Source organism: Colobus angolensis, unplaced genomic scaffold, assembly GCF_000951035.1.
Source record: "Colobus angolensis palliatus isolate OR3802 unplaced genomic scaffold, Cang.pa_1.0 Scaffold124, whole genome shotgun sequence".
In the NCBI taxonomy this organism is placed as follows: Eukaryota; Metazoa; Chordata; class Mammalia; order Primates; family Cercopithecidae; genus Colobus; species Colobus angolensis.
In genome coordinates, this window is record NW_012113586.1 from 5,523,163 (window position 1) to 5,533,741 (window position 10,579).

General features: G+C 32.8%; 1 protein-coding gene across 4 annotated transcripts in view; it reads right to left on the reverse strand.

Moving 5' to 3' along the window:
- Positions 1-3,548: 3,548 nt before the first annotated feature.
- Positions 3,549-10,579, reverse strand: part of SYCP1 (synaptonemal complex protein 1) — a 130,732-nt gene continuing 123,701 nt past the window's right edge. For all 4 annotated transcript variants that reach the window (XR_001000723.1, XM_011933099.1, XM_011933101.1 and 1 more), the window contains 2 exons: positions 4,133-4,222; positions 3,549-4,037 (listed from right to left, as the gene is read on the reverse strand). Coding sequence is in view for 3 of the 4 variants with exons in the window: in XM_011933099.1 (XP_011788489.1) it covers positions 3,900-4,037; positions 4,133-4,222 (228 nt within the window). In the remaining variant the exon portion in view is untranslated. The remainder of the gene's footprint in view (positions 4,038-4,132; positions 4,223-10,579) is intronic.

The following is a 10,579-nucleotide window of genomic DNA, read 5'->3' on the forward strand; positions in this document are numbered from 1 at the left end:
CTTCTTCCTGTAATAACCTCCAAAATGCATCCAAAGTTTAAAAAGGCATTAGTTAATAATCTTGTAATTAACTTACAAAATTTTCATAATTAAATAATCAAATTACGAATTTGCCAATTGTTCATTAAGACTAGTGGTTTTTAAAGGAGTAGTTTAAAAGTAAAAACAATAACATCAGTTATAAATTTTTGGGGGGGCACTTTATTGTCAAAATTGTACTCTCCAGAGTGCAAAGAAGAGACAAATGTAGGATACTATAATAATACACTTTTAGAAAATTTCATTCTAGTTTCCAATATTTAATCTTATTTTTAAATCAGACACTCAACATTTAGGTTGTAAGATTTTACTTATTGTAAGAATCACTAATATGGTATATGTATGTTTTTCTTAAATATGTATTAATGTTTTACTTATTCAACAAATACTGAGTACCTACTATGGGCCAGGCACGATTCTAGCCACTTGGAATACATCAATAAGCAAAGGAAATGAAATTTCCTTTGTGAAGTTTACATTCTTGTGAGGAGAGATAATGAATAATAAATATACCAAATAAAGTATACAGTATGTTAGAAGATATAAGGGAAATAAATGCTAGAGGAAGGAGAGGGGTTATAAAGCAGGAACATACCCAGCATGTTCAAGGAAGAGCAAGGAAGAGCAATCTTCCAAAACTTAGGAGCCTTAACTAACTCATCTGATTTTAACTAAAAGCAAGAAAGAACAATATTTGAAAATTTAAAGACTGGGAACTAATTGTGGCAGACTGGCTAGTTGTTTACCCTTTTCCCAAATCTCCTGATAACTGGAACATGGGTCACAGTCTCCCCTGAAGTTAGGTGTGGCTGTATTGACTTGGTTCTAGAAAGTGAAATGTGGGTGGAAGTGCTATATATCTCTTTCATGCCTAGGTCATTAGAAACTTCCCACATGGATCCTCCATGGTGTTTCCCTTTTAGCATAAACCTGGAAGCCAGCTTCTGAAGATGGCAGAATTAGAAGTTGAAAGGAACCGGGGTTCCTGAATTACTGCCTAGAGAAATGGTTCTCACTAAACAGAAACATTATGTTGGACTTTAGGTAAGTTAGAAGTAAATGAATAGTTAGCCAGAGCAGCTAATCTTATTCTAAATATTCAAAAATATATAGCTTAATAGACTAGTCCTGTTGTAAATATTTAAATCAAAAATACACTAAAGGTATAGATTAATATATTAGTTATTTTAATTTGAAAATATATTTATATTATTTATAATATTTAAAAATATATAGCTTCAAATGTGAAATTTCACATTTTCAAGACCAATAATTCTCCAAAAATGCTTGCTCAGGAGACTTATAAAGTTTCAATTAAGAGATCAAAAGCTAGAAATCCCAAGACCATTGCCAGTTAACAGAGTATAGTTGTAGTCACACAAATTAAAGGAGGAACAAAATAATTTCTGTAAAGTTATTGCATTTCCATTTTTTTCTTGGTTAACCTTTCTTACAAACATAATCCATACCATAAGAGGATTCAAATTTTACTTCACTATAGTTATTTACAGATAACTCTAAAACCATTTTTACTCATGTATTCACTGTTTTCATAAAGCCCATTCACTTTCCTACTCTGAGTCTTTCATACTTACTTTTCTCTCCACAACCTCCAACACTGTCTTCCCTATCCTCATTCTCAGTGCATGATCTTAATTCCAGCTTCACGGAGAAAACTAAAATTATGGAACCAAAACTTCTACAAACTCCCATACACTTACCATCATCTTGTGCCATATACTCTTCCTTTTTTCCTATTGCTATGGCAGAGGTGTCTATTCTCCTACCGAAGACCCAACAGTTTCAATTATCCACTAAATTCCACCCCTCTTCCCTGTTATAAGACATTCTACAAAAAGTTTCCCTTTCTCTCCCACATCATCATTTTCCCCATTCTGAATCTTCCTCTAATTATTTGGATATGCTATTAATTCTTACGTCTTAACAAAAAAACTTCCCTTTCCAGTAACTTCCCTATTTACCATCTTCATGTGAAGTACAACTTCTTGAGTTGGTTACACCTGATAGAAATAGCTGTCTCTGCTTACTCTCCCTCTTTTTCCTTTAAACCCTTCCAATCAAGCTCCACTCTAACTAAAACTGACATTAAGATTACCAATGACCTTCATATTAATAACACATTAATCAATTTTACTTCACCTCTGGTTAGCATTTAACACAATTTATCACTCCCTCTTCTTTGAAATACTTTCTCACTTGGCTTCCAAGAAACCATAGCCTACTTTTTTTTACTACCACTCTGGTCAGTCCTTTGATGGCCCCTTCTCATCTCTCTGACCTATTGTCTTTCCTAGGTACACTCACTCCCATGACTGTTAATGTTCTCATCCAGTGTGGTAGCTTTAAATATGATGTTGACTCCCAAATTTATATCACTAGTCTGGACTTGTCTCTAAGCCTACTTACCATCTCTGTTTGGATGTCTAACAGGTATTTCAAACCTAACATTTGCAAAACTACACTGTTCAGGCCAAAAATATTGTCCATTCTCTTTCTTTCATATTCTACCTATGTCTTCAAAATATATCCAAAAGTTAACTACTTTACTCCTCTGCTGCTCTTGCTGCTGTTTAAGCCATTATCATCTTTCACAGGCATCACTAAAATAATCTCCTGTTTATTTATGTCCCCTTTTCAATCTGTTCTCAATATAGCAGCCAGAAAGATACTGCTAAAACATAAGTCAGATCATGGTTCTTCTTTGCTCAAAATCGTCTACTAATGTCACATAATATTCAGAGAAGCCAAAGTTCTTACAGTGGCCTAAAGTGCTACATAATCTGTCCACTCAAAATCCTCATCCCAATAACTATTAGGCCCTCTCTTCCTTCTACTCTTCCTTTTGCTCACTATCCTTCCCAATACTGGGCTCTTTGCTGCTTCCCAGATATGCTAGGCACACTCCCACCTCTGGGCCTTTGTACTTCCTATTCCTTCTGTGAGAAATGTTATTCCCTTAGGTAGCCCCAGATTCAGCTGCTGTTTTAATCATATCTTCATTCGAAATTCACTTCAGTAAGGGATATCATACCTAAAACGTAGCCTTCTTTATACTCCTTAATACTCTTCCCTGTTTTATTTTTCTTCTTAGCGTTATCATTAACTAATATAATGTGTTTTTTTAATTTTTTTAATTGTCTATTTCCCTCACTAGAATTTAAGCTCTAGGAAAACACAAGTTATTTTTCTGTTTTGTTCACTATTACATCCACAGTATCTAGAACTGTTTGACTCTTAGTAAACATCAATAAATATTTGCTTAATAAATGTTGTATAAATGAAATATTTCAGGAAGTCATACTGGTATAGCCACTTTTTCCTGCCACTAAAAGCTATTTCTCAATTTCATAAAATAAAAAAGTCAACGCTGCCTCAAAAGTACAAAACTCCATTACAATGCTCTCAAGACTTTAAAATGAATAATATTATCTCTAAATTACAATGATGAGCTATTTATACGACCTAACAGAATCAATAAGAAGCACTTATTTGCATGCGAAATATTTTAATAGTAAAGAATAAAGAATGACCCTCAATAATGCATTCCTAGCATTCAAAGGCTAACTTTACAAATTTGAAAACTTAGTAAAAACAGTTTTCATGAATACAAGAAAAAGTAACAACAAAATATAATCATCTAATTATCTGAATACAATGAGGTTTTCAGACAATATGTAGTTAACATTTAGGCTAAAAATATAAAGAAACACAAATCATTCACGCAAATATTTTTTAAAAGTCTCAACTTCCAGAAAAAATTTGGCTCTGGCAAATAAGAAGAAAACATTAACTATAAGTTTCATGTTATCAGGCTCCTTAACTACACTGATTCTCTGAAATTAAACAAATAACTTTTCTGCTTCTTTTAGTTTTTTTTTCCTATCCATTTTAGCAATTACAGCCCAACGGTCCTCCCGCATTTTTCTTATAGCTCCAAACTTCAGTGTAGATCCAGGGGTTGTTAGAGATGAAGGAGCCTGAATACAAAATAAAATTCAAAAATCATAACATGTTTAATTTTTTTAAGTGCAGCTTTTGAAATTTGCTTTCTGGAATAAAATTTAAAAGCTACCTTTTTTGGTGTTTTGACACAAAGATGAGAAGCTGGTGGATTATTTTTCCTATATAGTGTTTTCAATGTCTCTTCTTCTGAAACCATGCTCTTGAAGAAAAATTTTAAAATATGATGTTGGGGTTACCATCATTAATATTATATTATTAACATTTTGTCAACATATCACATGTGAGGAGAATGAAGAGTGGAAAGAGGAAGGATGAAGAAGGGAGAAGGGCAAAGGGAGGAGGAAAGAGAAAGAAGATTATAGAGTGAAGAAAGAAGACCAAACAAAGAAAACAATAACAAAATAAATAAATGGGCCAAGAAATGACCTAGATTTTTATTCTATTAACTATATTACTGAAAGGCTATGTGAAATACAAGACATGTGTAGTGAGTAGCACTTCTCTACTGATTTCTATTTCAGTTTCAGAGTCTTGATAATACCATCTTGTCCTCCTTCCCTGACCCTGTTTATTCAAACTCACACTTATAACAAGTATTTATAATTCTATAAAAAATTATAATATTATCTATGGTCCAGCAATTCCACTTCTGGATATATACTCAATAGAATTGAAAGCAGAGTCTTGAAGAGATAATTGTACAACCATGTTCATAGCAGCATTATTCACAATAGTTAAAACATGGAAGCAACCCAAGTATCCATCCATGGATGAATAAATAAGCAAAATGTGGTGTATACATACAATGGAATATTATTCAGCCTCAAAAAGGAAGAAAATTCTGATATATGCTACAACATAGAAAAACCTTGAGGACATTGTGCTAAATGAAAAAAAAAAGTAGTCACAAAAGAACAAATCCTGTATGATTCCACTTATATGAGATACTTAGCATAAGGAAAATCATAGAGACAGAAAGTAAAATGGTGGCTGCCAGGGGCTGGGGGAAGGTGGAATGAAGAGTTATTGTTTAATGATAGAAGGTTTTAGTTGTAATGAAGAGTTATGGAAATGGATGGTGGTGATGGTTACACAACATTACAAATGTATTTAATAACAGTGAACTATATAATTAAAAATGGTTAAGATGGTAATTTTTATGTGTATTATACCAAAATAACAAATAAAAATTATAATTATAATGTTGTTACTTAATTTACAATTATTGTAATTCTCCCAAATAATGATAGCTAACACTTATTTAGTACTTTCTAGTGCCAGTCTTTATTTTAATTACTTTGCATATTTCAGTTCCTTTTAATCTTCATAACAATTTTATAAAGTAGGTATACTATTATCCCCATTTTACAGGTGAGGAAACTCAGGCACACAAATATTAAGTAATGCACCCTAGATTATATAGCTAGGAAGAGGTGGAAGGAAATTCAAATTCAGGTAATCTGGCTCCAGAATCCATTCTCTTAATGAATATGAAACACAATTTAGTCATGTAAGCAGTCAGTTCACACAATTTTTTCATGCTCATTAAAGCCACATTTAACAAAAACTTCAGAGGCTTCGTGGATGAGGAATTTCAAACAGATTTTTATAAATCTAAGATTTCAACAGAATTCAATAAATAAGTCAGAGAGCTATCTTTACAGATATACTCAGAATCAGTGTGTACCAAGTGACCAACTTAAACAAGATAAATTATCTTTAAAATCATATTGTTAAACTATCATTACAATTTTACTTAGTGGCAGGGTAATTGATTATTCATCATGAATCTCCATATTAAAATGATTAATAAGTTAATCCAATTTAAAACAACAACAAAACCTTATCATCTGTTCTCATGACTCTTTGTAGCATTCATCTTTTAATGTGTTTATAGGCCTTTTATGTTTCATCTTTGGAGAAATGGCTATTCAAATCTTTTCTCTCCATTTTTCAATTGGGTCTTTTTGTGGTTGTTGAATTGTGGGAGTTCTTTAATATCCTAGATATCAATCCCTTGTCATATATATGATTTTTAAATATTTCCTCTCATTATTTACCTTGTCTTTTCACTTTCTTGATAGTCTCCTTTAATTCACAACAGTTCTTAATTTTGATGCAGTCCAATTTATCTTTTTTTTCTTTCATTACCTGTTCTTTCAGTGTCATCCATAAAAGTTGCTGCCAAATCCAATGTCATGAAGATTTCGACAGTGTTTTCTTCTACAGTTTTATAGTTGTAGCTCTTAAGTTTAGGTCTTTCATCCATTTTGAGTCATTTTTATATGATATAAAGTAAGAGTCCAACTTAATTCTTTTTACATGTGGACAGTTAGTTTTCCCAGGACCACATGTTGAAAAAATTGTTCTTTCCCCATTGAGTGGTCTTGGCACTCTTCAAAAATCAACTGACTGTATATGTGAGGGTTTATCTCTAGGCTCTCTGTTCTATTCCATTGGTCTGTATGTCTGACCTTATACATGTCTGACCTTATATTTGTACTATGCTGTTTTAATCACTAGCTTTGTAGTAAGTTTCAAAGTTGGGAACTATGAGTCCTCTAACTTTATCCTTATTTTTCAAGATTGTTTTAGCCATTTGGGGCCCTTTGCAATTCCATATTAATTTGAGTATTTTTTCCATTTCTGCAAAAAGTTGTTGGAATTTTTATAGAAATTGCATTGAATCTGGAGATTTGGGTACTACCGACATCTTAACAATATTTAGTCTTTCTATCCATAAACATAGGATGTCTTTCCATTTATTTAGGTTTTTCAAAATTTCTCTCACCAGTGTTTTGTAATTTTCAGTGTGCAAGTCTTTCACTTCCTTGGTTAGATTTGTTCCTAAGTATCGAAATTCTTTTAGATGTTATTGTGAATAGAATTGCTTTCTTAATTTCATTTTTGGATTGTTCATTGCTGGTATATAAAAACATAATCAATTTTTGTATGTTGACATTGTACCCTACAACTTTGCTGAATTTATTTATTAGCTCTAATAGCTTTCTTAAAGAGTCTTTGCAATTTTCTATGCATAGGATCACGTCATCTGTAAAGAGAGGCAGTTTTACCTCTTCCTTTCTATCTGAATGCCGTTTACTGCTTTTTCTTTTAGAGTGTCTCTAGTTAGAATTTACAGCACAATGTTGAATAGCAGCAGTCAAAGTGGACACCTTGCCTATTCTTAATCTTAGGGGGTCTTTCAGTCTTTCAACATTGAGTATGATGTTAGCTGGGGATTTCCATAGATACCCTTGTCATACTGAGGAATTTTCCCTCTATTCCTAATTTTCTGAGAGGTTTTCTACCATGAAAGGTGTTGGATTTTGTCAGGTACCTTTTTTTGCATCAGGATGATGATATGGCTATTTTCTCCTTTGCTCTATTTGCTTTCTTTTCTTATGTTGAACCACCCTGGCATTCCAGGGATAAATTCCACTTGACCATGGCAAATAATTTTTAATATGCTATTGAATTTGATTTGCCAATATTTTGTTGAGTAGTTTTGCATCTAATTCATAAGAGATATTGGTCTGTAATTTTCTTTTCTTGTGGTGTCTTTATCTGCTTTGATATCAGGGTAATTAATGCTGGCCTCATAAAATGAATCAGGAGGTGTTCCCTCTTGAACTTTTTGGAAGAATTTAAGAAGAATTGATGTTAATTATTTGACATATATGTCAAATTTTTATTCTGAAAAGTTTTACCAATGTATATTCCTCTATCAGTGTATTTGGATTCAAACTTCCAATAATAATAATCACAATTTTAATATTAATGGATCATTTGCTCTGTGCCAGATGATCTGTTAAACATTTTATAAGCATTATTTAGTTTATTCTCACAAAGTCTGTGAGGTGGTTACTAATATTATCTGCATGCAAGGGATGCAGATAAAGAGATGTGTAGGGCAAGATATGGGGGAAGGTGCATGGTGCTTTCATGCCCTCCTTGGGTGTGCCACCCTGCAGGAACCTCCCTGTGATCAGCTATCCAGAAGCTCTAGTGTTAATTCTTTAAATATTTGGTAGAATTTATCAGTGAAGCCAACTAGTCCAGAACTTTTCTTTGTTGAGGTTTTTGATTACCAATTTAAACTCTTTACTTGTTATAGGTCTATCGAGGTTTTCTATTTGTTTTTGAGTTCATCTAAGGAATTTGTGGGTTATAAGGAATATTTCCATTTCTTCTGGGTTATCTAATTTATTGGCATACAATTATTTATAGTATTGTCTTTTGATTCATTTTATCTCTGAAAGGTCAGTAGTATCCCCACTTTCATTTTTAATTTTGTTCGCTCTCTCTGGCTAAAGGTGTGCCTATTTTGTTGATCTTTTCAAAGGAACCAGCTACTTTTGGTTTCACTGACTTTATTGTTTTCTATTCTCTAACTTATCTCTGTTCTAATCTTTATTATTTCCCTCAATCTACTAGGTCTGAGTTTAGTTTGCTCTTTTTTTCTAGTTCTTTATTAAGGTATAAAGTTAGGTTACTGATTTGAGATCTTTCTTAATGTAGGCACTTATAACTATAAATTCCCCTCTGAGCACTGTTTTTGCTGTATCCTGTAAGTTTAGGTATAATGTGTTATCCTTTTCATTAATTTCTAAGTATTTTCTAATGTCCCTTGTGATTTCTCCTTTGACCCACTGGTTGGCTAAAAGTGTGTTGTTTAATTTCCACAAATTTGTAAATATTCCAGTTTTCCTTATCTTATTGATTTCTAACTGCATCCCATTGTTGTCAAAGAAGATACCTTGTGTAATGTCTATCATTTAAAACCTATTGAGATTTGTGACCTAACATATGATTTATCCTGGGGAATGTCTCATGTGCCCCTGAAAAGAATATGTGTGCTGTTGTCGTTTGGTAGAATGTTCTACACATGTCTGTTAGACCTAATTAGCTTATTGTGTTGTTCAAGTCCTCTATTTCCTTATCTTCTGTCTGGTTGTTCTATTCATTATTGAAAGTGGGTTACTGAAGTGTCCAACAATTATTGTAGAACTGTCTATTTCTCCCTTCAATTCTATGAAGTTTTGCTTCATATATTTAGAAGGTCTGTTATTAGGCATGGACATGTTTAAAATTGTCATATCTTCTTGCTATATTAAACTTTTAATTATTATATAATGTCCTTTGTATCTCTTGCACTTTTTAATTTAAAGTCTATTGTGTCTGACAGTAGTATAGACACTTCAGCTATTTTTTGGTTACTATATGCACAGAATATCTTTTTCCATTCTTTCACGTTTAATCAACTAGTGGCTTTGGATCTAAAATGAGTGTCTTGAAAACAGCATATAGTTGTATCATGTTCTCAAAATATATTCTGCCAATCTACATCTTTTGATAGGAGAGTATAATCTATTTACATTTAAAGTAATGATCTGTAAGGAAGGACACAGCTCTGGATTTTGCCATTTTTTTTTCAATATGTCTTATAGGGTTTTGTTCCTCATTTTCTCCATTACTGACTTATTTTCTGTTTAGGTGATTTTTGTACTTAAACATTCTGATTCCATTCTCATTTCTTTTTGTGTATATTATATAATTTCATTGTAGTTACCATGGAGATTACATTTAAGTTTCTAATGTTATAAGAATTTAATTCAAATTTATACCAACTTGACTTTAATAGCCTATAAAAGCTGTGTTCCTACACAGCTCCATCTTCCCTGTTTTGTTTATGGGGTTTTTTGTTTGTTTTGTTTTGATTTTGGTTTTGTTTTTTGGCAGGATCTCATTCTGTCACTCAGGCTGGAGGGCAGTGGTGTGATTATGGCTCACTGCATCCCTGACCTCCCAGCTCAAATGATCCTCCCACCTCAGCCTCCCAAGTACCTGGGTCTACAGGTGTGCACCACTATGCCTGACCAACTTCCATATTTTTTGTAGAGACAGGGTCTCACTGTGTTACCCAGACTGGTCTCAAACTTCCACCTGCCTCAGCCTCCCAAAATGCTGGGTTTACAGGTGTGAGCCACTGTGCCCAGCCCCTGTTCTGTTATTGATGACACAAACTACATCTTTATACATTGTGTGCCTAGTAACATAGATTAACCATTTATATGCATTTGTCTTTAAAATCATATAGAAAATAAAAACTGAAGTTACAAACCAAAATAACAATACTAGCTTTTATAAATTGCCCATGTATTTACCTTTACTAGAGATATTTATTGATTCATACAGTTTCACTGTCTAACAGCCTTTCCATCTGATGGTTTCCCATTAGTACTTTTTGAAGAGCAGGTTTAGTGATAACAGACTCTTTTGGCTTTTGTTTATCTGGAAATATCTTAATTTCTACTTCATTTTGAATGACAGTTTTGCTGGATATAAAATTCTCAGTTGATAATTTTGGTCTTTTGCACTTTGAATATATAAATTTGCTGTCTTCTGGCCTCTAACATTTCTGATGAGAAATCAGCTGCTAAGTTTGTTAAGAAAAACTTGCAGGGAATGAGTTGCATCTCTCTTGCTTTCAAGATTCACTTTTTCTCCCCACAGTTTGATTACAAAATATCTTGATGTGGGCCTACTGGAGTTC